This window comes from Gadus morhua, chromosome 21 (genome assembly GCF_902167405.1).
Source record: "Gadus morhua chromosome 21, gadMor3.0, whole genome shotgun sequence".
Lineage (NCBI taxonomy): Eukaryota > Metazoa > Chordata > Actinopteri > Gadiformes > Gadidae > Gadus > Gadus morhua.
Window position 1 is genome coordinate 16,078,546 of NC_044068.1, and position 19,407 is coordinate 16,097,952.

Below are 19,407 nucleotides of genomic sequence, written 5' to 3' on the forward strand. Positions count from 1 at the left end.
CATTTTCAAGGACTTGGTGTATTTTGTTGTGTTTCCTGCGAGTGCATGACATATTCCTCAACTGTTAGTAAACAACGGTAAACTTTATAACGTGTGGCTGTGTGTCTCTCCAACCTAACATATGTTTACTATTTTTTCTGCGTGCATCCCCATTCACGAGGCTTTAGTAGGCTAATTTCTTGCGATGTTGAAACACCCCCCCCCCCCCCCCCCCCCCCCCCACATGTATATTACAATAATTAATATATTGGAACAACAAAAATAATGGTAGTTATTTGGTAGTGTAGTATAATCTTGGCTGAGTAATACTATGAAAAACGATGTTTAAGTATTAATACATATTAAAAAACACATTTCGTAATGGTTATATATTGTTTGTAAAATTGAAGCAACTGCCGTTTGGATGAGTCCAGATCCAGACCATTTGATTGGCTGAAGGGACGTTAGCATAGCAACCGCTTAGCGTCGTCTAGGATCCTAGCAACAAGAACAAAAATGGGGGAAGAAGTTGAGCAAGTTTTGTCCAAACGAATTTTTATCAACAATGTTGACAAATATTCGTCAAAGTTTATCGCTAAGGTAATCACCCAAGCCATTTATTACCATCATTTCAGGCACGTATCGCCTACTTTAAGTCGCAGTCCCACTCGGTTAATTCTGTGTGTACCACCCAACAGTATCTGTCCACCTGCGTAGCCGGCGAGTCCTCCGAGGAGGCCGAGCCCGAGGAGGAGCCTTCCTCTCGGTCCTCCGAAGGGCAGACAGCCGAGTTAGGGACCTTCAAAATAGTGGGAACCGTATCCGCTTCCAGTAAGGAGAAGTTAAGCTTTCTCCAACATGCATATCCCGTAAGTATCAAACGGACGAGTAACAGTTGTATACATATTGGCTCTCAATGCTATTATAAGATGATGATCTGTGTGTGTCTGACAGTCACCAAGTCGCGGCGAGTTGCTGGGACACCTCCTACAATGTGACGTGGTGGTGTACAACATCTCAGAGAGCACAGCCAGCGACCAAGTGGAAGAGGCCACCTGGGCATTAACAGGCATGGAAACGTTAAATTACAAGTGTTTATGTTGAAAAGTGAAAGAGAATGTACTACTTATTGAGACATTAACTTGTGCGTCACCATTTTGCAGTGCTGTACACAATTTGAGTGTACGACTCTGGTTCCCTAGTTCACTACTTTACCCATAATACACCGTCAAAGTGTTCAACTGACCTGGATGGATGTATTAAAGGCGCTCATTTATTTCCTTTCATAGCAGTTATCGTTTAAGTTGACTCATTCAATAGTAGGTCGACAGGTAGGCCTACAGGTTAGTTATGCAAACGAGTATATTTCTGCATAAGCATTCAATATCCGGCACACAATTATTGTCTAAATCCCCCTTATGACCTGCCTTACTTGTTCCCTAGTATGCTGTATGAGTGTACACTATACAGGGTTTAAGCAATGAGGGAATAGGTGAACCAATCAAACACCAATAACCAATAATAATCAGGCAATCAATAATCATATTCACCTCAACAACAGAACTTCACAGCAAGATGGGGAGCTTCCAGTCCCAGAAATTATTCATCCTAGTGTCATCAGTGATGACATGGGCCTTGACCAAGCCGCCCAAGGTCAGAGTTCATGCCTTCGTGTGCTTTAAAGAGTTGCATAAAGTCAGCATACGTAGATATGGTCATCTACATGGATGTATAGTATAGTTGTCTCTTCTCCATAGGACGATCCGGACGCCCATCTAACGGATGAAGACTACCGTAGGAGAAGGCCACACCCCAGCTTCAAAGATCACAACACCCTGGAGAAACTTGTGCTCAAACTGGGCAGGGAAGTAAGTAAGGGAAGAGAGCACAGAGATGGTTCAACGATCATTTAAGCCAGCATTAGGATTAGTCCTTGGTAGCCCAAATCAAAATAGGGTTGCACTGAAATGCTGTGAAACACAACAACAATTCTGGGTGATTTACAAAATGGATGGAAGTGTTGAGTACGATCCCATTTATATTTATCCCATTTATATATTGACAATACCAATGTAATACTGAATTGGCGTGCTTTTTATAGACTTCAAAAGATACAGAAGAATGGTATTCCATCTTGGTGGAGTGTTTCAATTGGAACCAATTCCAATCAGCATTGGTGGTTTCAGTGTCCAATCATTTTAGTTTTACTTTGCAGAAGAAGTCGAAGCTCAGCGGATACGCAGTGGCCAGCGGCCTTCAGTACGGCAGAGGAGAGAACATCTTCCATTACTTCTTCAAGGTAGCACTTTACTTTGAAAAACTCTATGGTTATAAACTGTCATTTATAACCATTGTTTCTAACCATTATGTTCCTCATCCTAATGTCTTATTATTTTTGTGATAGGCGTCTTGGTCCATGCCCCTTGATAAATTGCCACTCTTTGGCCCCGGCCTCAACCAAGTTCCCATCATACATATAAACGACCTTGCAAGGTGATTTGTATTGCTTTCCCTCTCAGTATCCACATTACACAATAATGCCAAACATATTTTTATAGACATATGAACATCTTTCATGAACAGTGTGATTCAAAACACCATTGACCACAAGCCAAAGAGCCACTACATCCTGGCTGTGGATGACTCAAAGAACACACTGGAAGAAATTGTCATGGTGAACCTCTTTAAATACCCATAAACAAGCATACTGGACAAGCATACAAGCATAATGTCAATGGGGGATGGCAAGGAAACAGGAAAACGCTCATTGGTGAACCATTATCCCTACAGATGATCAGTGAGACACTTGGGCCAGGCAAAATCCAAAGGTTACCCAAAGAGGAAGCCATACTCATGCGTGCCTTGGAGGTAAGTGGAGGTTGAATACCTTAAAAATATTATAATAATTGCAGTACGGTAACATTTTTGTGGTTTTATTTCAAATGTTTTTAAAAGCTGCCGTCAGTCATTTTGGCTCTCCACCTTTTTTTTTTGATTAGATTGGGATTTGATTGAGTCCTAATGGTTCTCATACGTACTGTCGTCAAAGGAACATGAGACCCATGAGACTCAATCAAAAACACTATCTCATCCGACACAACCCATTTCCCAGATAACAATATCTACTGCAACTCATCAGAAACAATGAACTCGTTAAAATCTGCAGTAATGATGTTGCATGCATAAAAACACTCGCCTGACAATATGTAAGTAATCAGAGCCCCCCCCCCCCCCACACACACACACACACACACACACATGTCCAGCCAGAGGAGCTGGAGTGCCTGAGCGTGGACCAGGGGATGGAGGCCCCCCTGCTGAAGGACCTCTTCAACGTCCGCTGGACGTCTGAGAGCGGCATGGTGGAGAACATGGAGCGCATCGTGAGCGAGTACAAGCACTTCAGGCAGCTCCTGGTGAGCGCTCACTGACGCCTAGGGCCCTGGACCTCAATATAGAGCGGGTTCCAATAAACTCCATCCATCTCAACTTTATGACATTTTCTGTGATTCTTGTCTGTGATTGTGATCTAATTGTATTTTCCCGCCCCACATAACGACAAACACATGGAATACATGGAAATATTAACGTGATCATAATATAAAATGATATAAACATTTCACAGACATTGATACTGATAAAGGACAAAGACATTTGTATACCTTAACCTAGAGATGTTTCCCTCCTCTCTATTTGACAGGTGTTATGGTAGTTTGCATTGCCACTGTAGCCTTCAATTATTCTTCCTCAAACATACACACGAGAAAATATACAGACAGAATCTGTTCTCCTATTCTCTGGCAGTAAGGTTTGATATTCCTTTGGGCTATTGGTTTTAAGCCTGCCATGGTAAAAACGAAAATCAGAAACACGTCCCTGAATCATTCACCCAACTTTAATGTAATTATAATTTTTGGGCCTTTCTCCAGCCAATTCGAATCTTCCTCACTGGACCTCCAGCCGTGGGTAAATCCACCGTCGCCCAGAAGCTGTGCGACTACTACAAGCTGCACCACATCAAGGTGGAACAGCTCATCAGGGAGAAGATCCAGCAACTTGTAGGTTTGATTCAGGTTGGGATAGGCCTTCATCCCAGAGGTGCAGAGTAGGGAGGAAAACAGATCTTTATGGTCTGGAACATCTTCCATTACTTCTTCAAGGTAGTCCATCGTTAACTTCATTGGATACACCTGTGTCTGCCACTTGTGGTGAGTCAGTGACACAAGTAACAGATTGACCTCGACCCCCTCTAGTGCACACATAAGGCTGCAGCTGAAGTGTGGAACAATGCGCTTTTTATGTGAATATATCATATATATCATATATCATACTGCTACTACTATTACTACCACTGCTATTCATTTATCGTTAGGAGACACATAAAAATGAATATAAATATAGGTCTATAAAGGAATATTATTATCATCATTCCTAATAATAATTCTTAATCATCATTAATATTAACAATGATAGGTACTACTATTAGCTAAATTGCCACATATGACACATCCATTCTTATTCAACCTGTTTTTTTTTTTACTTTAAACAAAAGGACCAAATCATGACTTGTGTACTGCAGGAGGAGATATTGAGTTCTGTTGACCAGCCTGAGAACAGTGGTGAAGATATGCAGGCGGTGACACAGGAACAACTGGAGGCCATTCAGGAGAGCTTGGTGATGGACCAAGGTCAGCCGTTCAGTGCAAAAGGAGGACAGAAGAAAGCATTTTACACACAACTCAAACGTCTGGTTAATGCGTATGCTGATTCAAACTCCTTTCAACTTTCTTCTTATAGGTGTATTGGCTGACCACCTCATGATCCCAATTCTACAAGAAAAGTTAAACTCCAAGCCCTGTGCCCATCAAGGGTTTGTCTTGGACGGCTTCCCTGAGACCTATGAGCAAGCCAAGATGATCTTCCTTGGTAGGTTCTAAATGATAAATCAACATGTATATCAGTGTTTCCCCTAGAATTCTTTTTAGGCCCGGTGGTAAGGGCTGATAGTGTGATTTGTTATACATTTTTTACGGGATGCTAGAGTATTTGTTGGTTATTTCCATCTAAAACACTTGCTTAGCCATCACAACTTGATAATGATTCAACACTGACAAGTGTTGGGAGGAGATAATGATCTCCTCCCTCTGCCCCTCTGACTTGTTCCTCCACACCTGTCACTCGCCCTTCTTCCCCACCTGTACTCTCGTTTGGCACCCTGTTTAGGAAGAACCTTGAAATACCTTTTTGTCCTTCATCCCTTTTAAGTTTTTTTGGTGGTGCCATGCTAATGATGATATAACTTAATGCTGTCAGATTGTCCGTTATGATGGGGCATCATCTGCGCACGTGCGACACCGCATTTGTATTAATTTATTTTTTTCATTTTTTTTTCATTTTTTTTTTTTTTCTCTTTTTCATTATTATTTTTTTTTTTGGCCGGTTGTTGGCCTGGCGGGGGTGCTCGTTGGCCTGTCGGCCCGCCAGGCCTGAACAATGGTAGGGGAAACACTGTATATGTTTTTCATACTGTATCTACTCTATCTAATTCTAGTCCATGTTGTATTTTTTATCCTGCTTAGATGAGGACTCAGATGGAGAGGAAGGGAGGTCCAAAATCCCTGGGTGCAACAAGAGAATCACCCCAGGTTGACTAACTGCCCCTCTCGCCTATAACTTGCTCAGACACAGGCAGACATCTACCCCCTGGCACTGAGTACTCAATGATCTTAGAGTATATAACTGTATAATCGTATCCACCTGATGGGAGACTGGCACAGGTTCAGATGTACAGATGGTCACAAGGCCTTGTTGCTAAACATGTGTCCATGTGTTCGATGCCTGTGTTTACATGGAGCACTTTCTTTGGTAGTTGAGAATGTTATGTGAAACATTGACAGAAAATATATCCACCTGAAGAATAGAACGAAAAACGGGATGTGTTTCAATGGGTTTCTCAACACATAATGAATTTACCTATGAAGATGTAATGAACATGGAATATATGCCTTTCCTTTAAATCCACACACACACACACACACACACACACACACACACACACACACACACACACTGCTGTGTTACCCAGAGCTCACATTTTTTCAACCTTTCTTCACAGAACATGTTTTCGTCCTGGACGCATCGGACACGTTCCTGTCGGAGAGAGCGCAGTCCCTGCCGCAGGGCGCGGCGGAGGAGGCGGGGTACACTCGCGAGGCGTTTGTGCCCCGCCTGGCCCAGTACCGGCTGACCACCAGCCTGGAGGAGACCCTCTGGGACTACTTTGACGAACAGGAGATCCACCCTGTGCACATCGGTGAGGACCGGCAGATGGGCACTGCTATGTGGGAATGGATGTGGGCCATATGACACAAAACGTCAGACAAACATTGCTTTCAGCTCATTCGACATTTTACTGCATTGGTGGTTGATTAATCAGTTTCATACAATACAACAGATGACTGAGATAAGAAAAGGCAAGCATGGATTGAACCCATGCACACGGAAAATCCATGAATGAATAAATGGAAATAGTAAAATAAATTCTTCCATAACATTCGCATAATAATCATGTATTATAACCGGAAAAAACATACCTCAAAGAACGGTCGTGATGTAACTGTTAAACAGAGGTGACCTTCGATGACCCTGAGAGCGAGGCGGTGCTGAAGATGATAACGGAGGCGGTGGGTGAGCCTAAGAACTACGGCCCCAGCGAGGAGGAGCTGGCGGAGAAGGCCCGCCGCCTGGCGGCAGCCCAGCTGGAGGCACGGGCCCTGGGGGCCGTGGAGAAGAGGCGCAGAGACGAGGTGGAGCTGGGGGAGATGGCCGCAAAGCACGAGGAGTGGGTAAGCAGAGGGAAGGGTCTGCACCAATGAGAAGGGAGAGCGCTCTGAACCAATGAGAAGGTAGGTTGATCTGAACCAATGAGTAGGGAGAGCGCTCTGAACCAATGAGAAGGGAGAGCGCTCTGAACCAATGAGTAGGGAGAGCGTTCTGAACCAATGAGAAGGTAGGTTGATCTGAACCAATGAGTAGGGAGAGCGCTCTGAACCAATGAGAAGGGAGAGCGCTCTGAACCAATGAGTAGGGAGAGCGTTCTGAACCAATAAGAAGGTAGGTTGATCCGAACCAATGAGTAGGTTGATCCGAACCAATGAGTAGGGAGAGCACTCTGAACCAATGAGTAGGGAGAGCGCTCTGAACCAATGAGTAGGGAGAGCGTTCTGAACCAATGAGTAGGGAGAGCGTTCTGAACCAATAAGAAGGTAGGTTGATCTGAACCAATGAGTAGGGAGAGCCCTCTGAACCAATGAGTAGGGAGAGCGCTCTGAACCAATGAGTAGGGAGAGCCCTCTGAACCAATGAGTAGGGAGAGCGCTCTGAACCAATGAGTAGGGAGAGCGCTCTGAACCAATGAGTAGGGAGAGTGTTCTGAACCAATGAGAAGGTAGTGTTTTGAACCAATGAGAGAGTAGGGCGATCTGAACCAATGAGAAAGTCGAGTTTTGAACCAATGAGAAGGTATTGTTTTGAACCAATAAAAGCTTGTTCTGAACCAATGAACCAGCCAGAGAACACAGCTTCCTACATTTCCCTGATTGTTCTGCTAGGACTGTAACTCAATGCCGCCCCCTAGATGCAGTGCGGTCATGCAGACATACATGATCCAATATGATTATTTCAAGTCTAATTGAGAACTCTGAGTCAATTATTTGCTATATATATTCTCGGAGCATAATATAACAATCTCCACCACCTCCTACATACATTTGAATAAAATGTGTGGCAAATGTTTCAAGAAGACTCAATCAGTTAAAACAACGCTCAGCAGGGCCTTCACGAAAGACCTTTCTGCCATTATACCAGGATTCTACGCCGCTAAGTTGAACACAGTGGCCAGAACTCCTCAGCCTAAAGTAATGTCCTACATCTGTTCCTTAGAAGAGGAACCGGGAGGAGGTGAAGAGACAGGAGCGTGAGCTGATGGAGGCGCGCTCGCTGCCTCTGAGGAACTACCTGATGAAGTACGTCATGCCTTCCCTCAGCCAGGCCATGCTCGACTGCTGCGCTCAGAAACCAGAGGACCCCATCGACTATTTGGTACGTCTTAGATTCACACATTGTTTTTGTAATGCTGCGCAAAAAGTCAGAGAGTAGATAGTACCAAAGTCATAGAACCAGAGCGAGCAAAATTCAGGAATAGCTTGGAGACTATCCCACGTTTGTTTTGTGTAAAGACACAGAAATAAGTAGAGATGCAGAATAGGGGAAGAGAGGGACAGGGACAGCACCGCCAACCAGACATCACAAAATAACAATGTTTGATGAATCTGTCATATTATAACGAATAACATTCTGAACATTGTTAAGACCGGCTACCTTCTCCACCCGGCTCAGGGAACAGAGTTGAAGGTCCAGCTCAATGGCATGCACCACAGACACTGAATTGAACACATAGATAAACAAAGCTGGTTGTCCTTTAATTGACTATAGAAAGAAGTTAGTGGAACTTAATGGGGGTCCTTGGTAGTACTGTTCTAGGAGGTCCTAGTATACATTCTGCTCTTTGGGACACAGCTTACATGTGTATGTATTATTCATTTGTAGCTAGATATGCCTACAAATGTTTTTGGTCAACCATAAACCTAAACTTGCATAAGAATATAAGGCCTTTCAGTATAAAACCCCAAGTGTAAGGACCTGATAAAACATCTTGCACAGCTGACTGGATCAGCTTAATCGTTTTCGCTTCACATGCTTTTTACCCATGTTGCTATTTTGAAGGCGGAGCATCTTCTGCAGAACGTGACAGAAGACTCAACGTAAAGGAAACCATTCTGGGAGAAATCCAGCAACAAAAATGTTTTGCTATTTATTTTGTGGGATTTTATCCTGCTATTAATGGAAAAAAAATAGTATATTGAACTTTGTTAACATAAAAACGGTACCATTGACATAATAAATATGCAACAAGTTCCACTGCATCTCCCGTCATATCGCCCACAGCCGTTTTTTTCCTTGTTTGTGACCATTTAGCTCTCTGTCAAACTTTCCAGAATGTTGCTGTTGTTTCTACTATGGATCAAAGATATTATTTAACTCAAAGTAAAGACGGCAAATAATCATAGGAAAATATACAGACTGGTGGTTGCGGGCATCGATCCCGCTACTTCTCTCTGTGTTCTGCAGGCAGGGGCGCCGCTAGGGATTTTGGGCCCCATGAAAATAATCTTAACAGGGCCTTCTGTATTATAATTTCATCATCATTAGGGGCCTCTCTGGGCCCCCCTCCATCATGGGCCCCTAGAATCCGTCTCCTTTACCCCCCCTTTTCGGCGCCCCTGTCTGCAGGTTCCGCCAAAGTAAGCCCAAAGTAAGCCCAACATTAGCCAATCAGGTTCCTTACCTGGGGCTTACTTTTAACCAATCACGTTGTTTCGGGATCCGTTGGTGTTGACATTGCCGATAGCTTGCAAACGGTAACGTTGTTGTTCATTACCGTTGTTTTAATGTGCCGTTTCTGGGTAATAATGTTGTTTTGATAAGGGTATGTAGGCTTCAAAGATATTATTTAACTCAAAGTAGGGACTCCAAATAATCATAGGAAAATAAAAAGACTGGAGGATGCGGGCATCGATCCCGCTACTTCTCGCTCGTGCTTGCTATGTTCTGCCTGTTCCGCAAAAGTCAGCCCAAAGTAAGCCCAAAGTAAGCCCAAAATGAGCCAATCACGTTCTTCCTTTTGGAAAGTAAGCCCAAAATGAGCCAATCACGTTTCTTACTTTGGGCTTACTTTTAACCAATCACGTTGTTTCGGGGTCGTTTCGGGGATTTCAACGGCAACAAAATCTGCGTGCTGTCGACGTTGAGGGGATTTAAATTTCATCGGACAACATTTCTGCTGCATCAGTTGCTGTCTACATTGCGGATTGCGGTAAGTGGTTGTTCATTACCGTTCCTTATAGGACAATAAATAATCTATCTAGGTGTTGTTCGGTTGTTGTGAATCTGTCATATTATTATATTCGGTTGTTGTTTAATAATGCTACATTGCGAATTGCGGTAAGTTGTTGTTCATAACCGTTCCTATAAGAAACGGTTCATTACAGTGTCAGTCAACGAAACATGGACAATTTTCAGTAAAAAGTACCACAAAAGAATAAGGAACGGTTCAGGAACGGTTCATTACCGTTCCTTATAGGAACGGTTCAATAAATGGTGCCATGCCGTAATTCCAACGCCTCATTGTTCCGACATGCGGCATAGATCTGTTCCTAAAATGTGTTCCGAATGTAGCCTACTAGCCTATACATGGCAGTAACAAAAGTGTCCGTTATGTCTCTCGCGCACACCTGACACATCTCTGGACCGGCGGCAACATAATGGATGTCTTATCACTATCGGGAATTTTAAATTAGATTTTAATGAAAGCACAGCAGGTGAGAACTAAGAAGGAGGACGACAGCGCAGCAACGTCAATTTCTCGTCAGATCTTTATATTTACCCTAAGCTCCGCCGCAAACAAGAGGAATTTGGATGCGAGTCCGCAGCCAAGACTGGTGGGAAAGACGTGAATCAGGCAATAAATCCACTTTCCTTGACAGCGGTGAAGTTCGGTGTGCTTAAAAGTACCGACGGAGCTCAGTAGACCAATTGCGAACTACTATGGCTGCTCTAAGTTAAACCCCAATCTATGCGGAATAAGTGTATACATGGCGATTTAAAACGGACTACACCACCTCTTCTATTCGGCATAGAATCTATGCCGAACAGATAATTGTATTCCGAATGAGGCGTATACACAGGGCCGTCGGACTGCGGGGACAAAGGGGACAGTTGTGGGGGGGCCCAAGGCAGAGGGGCGGCCCATGACCAAAAAAAAAAAAAAGATTTTTTTACCTTTCGCTCAGGACCCTCCCGCCCCCCCCCCGTCAACAATCGCTCCGGACCCCCCCCCCCCCCCCCCCCGTCAACAACCTGGCGCAGGGGGGCCCATCAGTACCTATAGTATAGGGGCCCAGGATTTGGTGCTACGGCCCTGCGTATACATGACCATTTTCTATGCCGCATAGAAATCTATGCGGCATAGATGTGTCTATTGAGGCTATTGAGGCGTCGGAATTAATTATTATTAATAAATAATCTATCTAGGTGTTGTTCGGTAGCAGGTGCTATTTTCCAATAGCACCTGCTACCTAGGTAGATTATTTATTTTTTATTTTTTACATTGCGGATTGCGGTAAGATTGCGGTAAATTGTTGTTCATTACCGTTCCTTATAGGACAATAAATAAACTATCAAGGTGTTGTTCGGTAGCAGGTGCTATTGAAAAATAGCACCTGCTACTTAATGACAGTAATATATGTGACCCTAGGTTTACACCAACATCATCGGAGAACATCAGTTGCTGTTTACATTGCGGATAGCTTGGGTAAGTTGTTGTTCATTACCGTTCCTTAAAGGACAATAAAGAATCTATCTAGGTGTTTAGCACCTGCTAATTAATGAATAATCTATGTGACCCTAGGCTTACACCAACAAAAGAAGCCCAGACGTTGCAGGGATTTAAATTTCATCGGATAGCTTGCGAACGGAAAGTTTTTGAGGTTGTCTCCCCTCCTTTCTACCCCCCGCACCCCCGTGCATCTTTCAAATAATGCACACAGACAAATAATGATTTAGGCCTTTGCCCTGAGGCAACCTCTGTTATATACAGGTGCTTGTTCTTTTTTTCTTGTTTTCTTTCAGAATCAGAAAGGATTTAATTGCCAAGAGGGGTTTTACACCAACCAGGAATTTGGCTTGGTGAATAAGGTGCATACATTAAGACAATAACAATGAACAAACAGTGATATATATATATAACACAATATAAACAAGCGTACACACACACATGATGTACGCCCTGTCCTTCGTGCCGGCCAGCTTCGTGCTCTTCCTGATCGAGGAGCGGGTCAGCAAGGCCAAGCACCTGCAGTTCGTGAGCGGGGTCAAGCCCATCCTGTACTGGCTGGCCAACTACACCTGGGACATGGTTAGTAACCGGGGGTTAGAAAGGTTAACACGGCCTGGAACATACGGCCCCATTCTTATACATTTTTAAGTTTCTTTTACTTTAATTTTTAAAGTAAAAGGGCTTTAATTTTTTAATTCTTATTTCTTATTTTCTTTCAGAAAATGTATGCTTACCCAGACTTTCGGCGCCAATCGGCACAGTCGACCAGGCTTTTCATGGCGGCTTCGGAGCAGGCAAAGGGCGTGGGAAAAGGGCCTGGACTCGCTAAACCCAAAGAGGAGGTTATGACAGAGGCCCGCAATTTCATCGCCAACAATGGAGGGGACCCCAACGATTTCTTTCTGACACTGGCGCACTGTCAGCTTCAGTTTGGCATGTACCAGGGCCAGAGATTCAGGTGGTTGATGGAGAACAACCTTGGCTATGCTCTGTATTTATTGCAGAGCATTTCCAAAGAAAGTGTACAGGCAAACCCTATGTCTGAGAATAAACAGCTGCTCCTGCAGTATGCCTCTCAGATCAGAGAGGTGAAAGAGGAATTGAAAAAGTTCCAGAGGAAGATGGGGATGCAGGCTAAAGCCCGTGACACTGGAGACGAGGGCTGGTTGATGGTGGAGTTTGGTGATTTTCAGGGCCAATCCATGAAGGACGTTTATGAGGACCAAACATCGAAGGCCCAGAAACTCATCAACTACCTGGTTCAAGCAGATGCCCGACCCAACACCAACATGGCCCTTTTCAGAGCTTATGTCTTGAAAAGACGTGCGTCTACCTCCAGCACCTCTGCACCTCCACCTGCAGCCTCCACATCATCTGCACCTCCACCTGCAGCCTCCACTTCCTCTGAAGCCTCCACATCGCCTGCTCCACCACCTGCAGCTTCTGGAACTGGTGCATGGAAAAAATCAAATGTGAAAGCGCTGCTGGCGAGTGGCAAACATTTATCTCCCTCCACGCTGGCAAGAAAGCTGATGGCACCAGTTAAGTCCTGTGAGTAGGAGTGTGAATTTAGAATTTCCCCTACAGCAGTTCTACATGTATAGCTTTACCATTTTACCTGACTACACAGACTTGTTCACTTTTAACCAGCTCCAGCTCCGAATATGCCTGCAAACCCCAGGACCAAACTGCAGCTTTTTGATGCTTGTGAGGATGATGATGATGATGATGATGATGATGATCAGGAGCTGATATCTGCTGTATCCCAATTCGAAGCACAGCTAAATACAGGTGTGGCATGTGACGCAAATGCAAATATTGTGAGAATGTTTTGTGTTATTTAATCAAAAATGTCTACATTTAAGATGTATACCTAATATTGTTTTGCTGCCTGTTTGCTTAATTTCCCCTTTATTAGCTCTTCCAACGACTGTGCGTGTAGAGTCCTGTGCTGATCCCCTTCCAGCAGCCATACCAGATCTTGATGATCATCAACAACCAGCTGATCTTCCCGCTCCCTGGAAGGATCAGCTTCCACGTTTCCAGCAGGAATGGATTCGGCGGGCTTTATTCCAAGCAAACCCACAAACCGGCAAGCGATAGCTGGTGCCCAATGTGAAACTTTGGTGGTATCCTCCTCAGCCCCTACTCATTCACACCCAGCCTCCCGCCTCACCTGACCACTTCTTCGGCCGGCCGCTGTTCTTGTGGATGCCACGCAAGATGTTTAAGTTTCCCCTCGTCTGCGTTCGTCCAGCCTGTGGCAAGCACAAGCTCACAGCAGCAGGACTCTACCAGACAGTTCACCAGGTGTTGGACATCGACGGGTGGTATGACCTTGCCACTGAGTACCTGGAATGCAAAGGCTGCTCAAGGAAGTATCCTGCTTGGTCCGAGGACATCTTAGGACAGCTGGACATGGGCCATCGCAGCCAGTTTCCAGCTTTGCTGACCTACAGGTAATTCATAATAATGAATGTCAACTATTAGGTGCTTCTATTTGTGTTGTTTGTGTTGCTGTCTACATTACACTCTTCTTTCCTTAGATACTCGTGTGACATCCGGGTGCTGCGGATGATGAGGGAGAGGACCATGGGTAACAGCTCGTCACAGCTGTACAAGAAGCTGCAGGAGCAACACAGCGAGAAATGGCTGCAACGTGTCCTGCAGTACTTGACGGCTTGTGAGCCTTTCACAAGGCTTTCTCTCGTGCACCCCCCTGCCTTCGCTAAGCCTCCTGAGCTCCCTGACCTTCCCAAGCCTAAGTGGCTGTTGGCCGTCTATGCCAGGGATGTTCTTGCCAGACTTCATTTGGTGAAGGCCAAAATCACTTCCATCTTTGGCTCTGTGCTCAAGATGGACTCCACCAAAAAAGTCACCAAGAAGCTGTCTGGTGCTGCTGCAGGTACAGCTGCTTGGTGCACAAATGTGGGGAACGAGCACGGTCAGGTTCTTGTCTCCGTTATGACAGCCGGCGAGGGACAAGCACTTGACGCCATGGCAGATGGCCTAATGAAGCGGTACAGGGAGGCAGGCGAGCCACAACCAAAAATTCTTTACGTGGACAGAGACTGCTGCAGTCAGCATGGCCCTTGCCGGACGAAGACCATGTTTGCTGAGTGGGACGGGCTTCAAGTGTGCCTTGACATTTGGCATTTCATGCGCCGGTTTGCCGCAGGTGTCACGACAGAAGCACACCCCCTCTATGGCATTTTCATGGCACGCCTGTCCACATGCCTTTTTGAGTGGGATCCGGAGGACGTTGCTGCTCTTCGCCGTGCCAAGGAGGGTGAGCTGACGGCACAGAGGATTGGCCACATCTCGGAGGAGGCGGTGACCACTTGCATTAGGCGGAGGGAGTTGGCACGGCACTGCAGGAGGAGGACCAGAGGGGTGGAGGAGACCACCAGACTGATTGGGTCATTGATCAGTCTGTTCGACAGCGACAGTGGGAAGGACACTCTAGGCGTTCCTCTGCTGGACCACCAACGTATCCAGCAAATATGGCAGGAGCAGGAGAAACACGTGGCCTGCATCCAAGACCCAGAGGACTTCCAGCTCTACACAAAGACGGGCACCCTGAACAAAGGCGGTGTGGAGCTGTGCTGCTACAGATGTGCCCGTGGCTCTACCTCGCTTGAGTCCTTCCACCTCCACTTGAACAGGTTTATTCCAGGTATGGCATACTAGTTTCTGTTTTATAGTAGTATTACAGTCCTTTTCTACCCTAGTTTAAGAACCCTTTTTCTCAGTATGTCTGATTGTATTGACAATTCTTTTTTCAACATAATTCTCTGTTACAGATTATTCATAGCATTTAAAATGCTTCTTTGTTTATATATCCTTCAGGAACCAGTGCCAGTGATGCGCATTTCCAGGCGTATCTGCTTGAAGGGCTGATGCGCTGGAATGATGACCGGTTGGAGGACGCCGTGAAAGGTTCACCTTCCGTCCGCTCTTACGGCAGCACCCTGAGAGAGGCAGTGGACCAGCTCAGCCGACAGGTGCTAGGGACATGCTTGGATGAGCGCTATCGCACTCCTGGAGCGTACACAGGCAAGAAATGATTCCTCATTCAACAGGGGAGAGAGAAACTTAATTAATTTGTTCTTAAATAAGACTATTCATTAATCAAATTAACCTTTTAATGTAATAGATATGATATCCATGAGGCCAGCGGTATCAACATCGGTGGATTATCCATCACCAACCCCACGATCATGAGTGCTCTATCTCTTAAAGATATTATTTTTTCTGTTATGTTTTTGCAGGTGAATTGCTCGGAATGGAGTACTTGTACAGCCAGACCGGCAAAGCACTGACGCAAGTGCTCCAGAACCCAGTGGAGGAGGCCAGACTGGTGGAGGAGATCAACGATGATGACCTTCAAGATGAGGGATTTGAAGAAGAGACAACAGAGGACTTCACAGTTCCTGTGCTCCACGAGGATGACCCCTCCCGTCAACTGCCCTCATCGCTGATGGAGATTCCTCAGGCCTCTCCACCTCAGGCCCCTGCATCACCTGATGATCTGCCGTCCAGGTCATGTGATGGAGGACAACATCCTGCCGCTGACCCTTCAGTACTGTCCGATGAGGCTCAGGTAAGACACTTTAATGGCTATTTAAAATTAAACTCAATTACATTTTATTTCCCATTTACTATTACTACTAATCAATCCATTTATTAGGAAGCAGTCATTGGACCGAATGGGGTCGCTGGGTGGGACAAAGTCCAGGACCTCGCCGCTTACCTGGTGGGTCTCCGTGAGGCCTCTTACCTCACTCCACTGCAGGTGACCCAGGTCATCCAGCTGTGGACAGCTCTCCCTGACTGCGACAAGATGCGGGTCAACTACCAGCCTCGTTATCAGGAGCGACTGACACATGGCCGTTTTAAGGCTCCCAAGCGGTCTGGAGTCACGCCGGGTGTGGAGAGCGTTAAGCGCTGCTTAATAGGACATCCTGGGGGGCCAGCTCAGTGGCCTGCCACCAGCCGCTTCTTTGAGGCCATGTGTAAAACACTGTGCACTTTGCACAAGACGACCACCAAGAAGGCAGGAGTAACCACCCCCAGATGGTCAAAGATTCTCCACGACTACCACCACATCCGGGATCTAGTGCTCAACAGTCCTAGGGTTATGCAGGGCACAAAGATCCAGCTCTTTGAGATTAATCAGCGGACACTCATTCAATGGTACGTCAGGCACATTATTTAATTCAATTACATTTTATTTATAAGCGCAATTCATTCACAAGGCGGACTCAATGTGCTTCACAAGAGGTATACAGTTACAGTAAATACAGTTATATAAAAAATCAATTGGGAATCAATTGAAGAGTGCAAGTAAACCATTATATGTATGACATCTTCACCACATACACACTTAAACTCATACATGCGCACCCACTCACACAACCACACATGGACACATGCACACACACAGTTCAACAGAATGCTGTTTAATAAATTATTTACCTTAAAGGGACTGAATAGTTCTCTAATGCATACATATCTAACGCATGATCTTCTCTCAGGTTTCAACGGCATCAGAAGAACCAGGAGATGAGTGTCCTTTCTCAGGGAGTGGCTTCCACCAACCTGATTCCTGTGGCACCTGACCAGCTTCCACCACCGAAGGAACAACTGCAGCTCCTTCCTCCGACATCAGGCCCACAGCATGAATTTGTCCTCCCTCCAAATCTGGAGGGGCAAGCTCCTGATCTGCGGCCAGGCCGACGCCCGGCTGCTGCCACCAGAGAGCGCCCCATCGCACCTGCCCCCACTGCACCAGACTTCGCAAGGCTCATGTCAGCTCCTAGGATGTTGCCTGCTTGTGCCTCAACATCCAGTGCAGGCCCAGCTCCACTTGTTCCTGCTCCAGCTGCTCCTGTGTCCCGGTTCACAAAGAGGAACAGGCAACGTCGGGCCCCTGAGGAGGAGAGTGGAGTGGGGAAAAGGAAATACATGAGAGGGGTCACCTACAACACCTGTAGCCAATGTGGGCAGCCCAAAACCAAGGACTTTGGGCACAGTCGTCATGGCAGTGCCACCTTCTGCTCACGTGCCTCAAATGGCAAATCCCTGAACGATTGGTTGGCAGAACAAAGAGCAGCAACATAAACTTAACTTTGAATCTGTGGGCCCTGGGCAGGGAGTTGTTTATATTGTGTATAGTGTAAAGTTTCCTGTATGCATACAGTTTTTTCTTAAGTATGTGTTCATTTTTAATACTTGTTTATTTTACATCATGTTACACACACATAGGTTACACATATGTGTGTGTTCATGTGTGGGTTGGTGTGTTCTCAATACCTGTTCATTGTACATCTTGTGTTCCTTTAGAATACTTGTTCATTTTACATCTTGTGTTCCAATACAATTCTGCTTCATTTACATCTTGTGTTCCAATACAATGCTTGTTCATTTTACATCTTGTGTTGTTCCTATACAATACTGGTTCATTTACATCTTGTGTTCCAATACAATACTTGTTCATTTTACAACTTGTGTTGTTCCAATACAATACTTGTTCATTTTACATATTGTGTTGTTCATATACAATACTTGTTCATTTTACATCTTGTGTTGTTCCAATACAATACTTGTTCATTTTACATCTTGTGTTGTTCCTATAAAATACTTGTTCATTTTACATCTTGTGTTCCTATACATTAAATCTGATCATACCAACATTCAAGACTCTGGGCATCATTAAAAAAAGACTCCAATACTGTCTCAAAGTCTTTGAAGTCACATTGTATTGTTAACAGAAGCAGAAATAAACATAAGTCATTGGGGGTATTGATTAATTGTATTACCATTGTATTGATGTACAGATCGCTGGTTGCGCAGATCGCTGGATCGAATCCCACTCACGACAGGTGAACGACAGGTGACATTATAGAACATAATTGGAAACGTCAAATAACGCGCAGGGGATATCGCCTGAATATTTCTGCACGTTAAAATCTATGTTTCTGCCTCGTTCTATATTTCCCCGTATTTATTTCCTGTGCATTTCCCTTGCGTGTGAGGCTCAAAGATCGGCGCCCTTCCTTCGCGCAGCGAGCGCTCTACCATCTGAGCTAATCCCCCACGGCTACCGATGTAATAATGACTCGAACTTAAACGTGAATTATAGTGTCTAAATTTAAATGAATGCATAGATGAGTGCAAACTTGTATTCAACTGTACTGGTGTAAAACATGTAAGGGTAAACGTGTAAGACATGCGTTGCATTGGAGCCAAGCTTAACATTTAAGTAAACTATCAAGCTAATTCAAGTCCATATAATTGTATTATGAATAAATCGATCCACATATAAGAATGTGACGCATCTGTGTAGAATTGGTCTAAAAAAGCAATACAAAAAAATCCAACCTCCTTCGAACCGGAATTGAACCAGTGACCTAAGGATTCCCATGTATCCACTACAGTCCTCCGCTCTACCAACTGAGCTATCGAAGGGGCGCTGACAGAAGGGATCCAACATGAGTATTTAAACAATAAATACATACAACTATTAGGCGGCTAAAGGTAGTAAATCGAGTTTGTGGCACAAAAACAATGATGAAAAAGGAACTGCAAACCTTTAAACATGTTCAAAGTATTTTTCCAGCTCCCCAGACTGTCCTCCCGGCAACCACTTAAGGAGACAGCAGGGCACCTCATGTGGATTTCTTCATTGGGATTGCTTTCTCTGCTTTGCAAGGACACGTTGTCGTACTTTCTCGGGAGCGTAATATGAGGGCACTTCATCAGAAAGGCCCCTATAGGGAACCTCATATAGTAAGGAATGCTATATGGCCCCACATCACATCCATTAGGATACCTCCTCACGCATGTATGGACATTGGACAACCTTTCCATCAATGCAGCTCATGCTATCCACTGTAGGCACACTTACTTGGACATCGAGTTATTTCTCACCTGAATGAGTAGCCTTTAGCACACTGCATCGCATTTTCCCT

At 45.0% G+C, this 19,407-nt stretch overlaps 3 protein-coding genes and 1 non-coding gene across 4 annotated transcripts; 3 read left to right on the plus strand and 1 right to left on the minus strand.

Moving 5' to 3' along the window:
- The first annotated feature begins 404 nt into the window (after nt 1–404).
- Nucleotides 405–8,973, plus strand: LOC115534769 (adenylate kinase 7). Its single transcript, XM_030345989.1, has 18 exons — nt 405–579; nt 678–848; nt 934–1,048; nt 1,541–1,632; nt 1,737–1,847; nt 2,195–2,278; nt 2,384–2,472; nt 2,563–2,653; nt 2,770–2,847; nt 3,246–3,395; nt 3,909–4,037; nt 4,559–4,667; nt 4,777–4,905; nt 5,559–5,624; nt 6,095–6,292; nt 6,607–6,824; nt 7,921–8,079; nt 8,764–8,973. The coding sequence occupies exons 1-18, from the start codon at nt 496–498 to the stop codon at nt 8,803–8,805; spliced, it is 2,115 nt and encodes a 704-aa protein (XP_030201849.1). The 5' UTR covers nt 405–495; the 3' UTR covers nt 8,806–8,973.
- A 2,917-nt stretch (nt 8,974–11,890) lies between these two features.
- Nucleotides 11,891–15,501, plus strand: LOC115534878 (uncharacterized). Its single transcript, XM_030346160.1, has 6 exons — nt 11,891–12,013; nt 12,154–12,985; nt 13,085–13,225; nt 13,353–13,893; nt 13,981–15,110; nt 15,284–15,501. The coding sequence occupies exons 4-6, from the start codon at nt 13,646–13,648 to the stop codon at nt 15,499–15,501; spliced, it is 1,596 nt and encodes a 531-aa protein (XP_030202020.1). The 5' UTR covers nt 11,891–12,013; nt 12,154–12,985; nt 13,085–13,225; nt 13,353–13,645.
- Nucleotides 15,502–15,708: 207 nt separating this feature from the next.
- Nucleotides 15,709–17,887, plus strand: LOC115534917 (uncharacterized). Its single transcript, XM_030346206.1, has 3 exons — nt 15,709–16,037; nt 16,125–16,630; nt 16,972–17,887. Exons 1-3 carry the CDS (start codon nt 15,720–15,722, stop codon nt 17,555–17,557), a joined length of 1,410 nt encoding a protein of 469 aa, XP_030202066.1. The 5' UTR covers nt 15,709–15,719; the 3' UTR covers nt 17,558–17,887.
- Nucleotides 17,888–18,818: 931 nt separating this feature from the next.
- Nucleotides 18,819–18,904, minus strand: trnay-gua (transfer RNA tyrosine (anticodon GUA)). The gene is given in 2 exon segments: nt 18,819–18,854; nt 18,868–18,904. It is a non-coding gene; the product is annotated as a tRNA-Tyr (tRNA).
- Between the last annotated feature and the right edge of the window lie 503 nt (nt 18,905–19,407).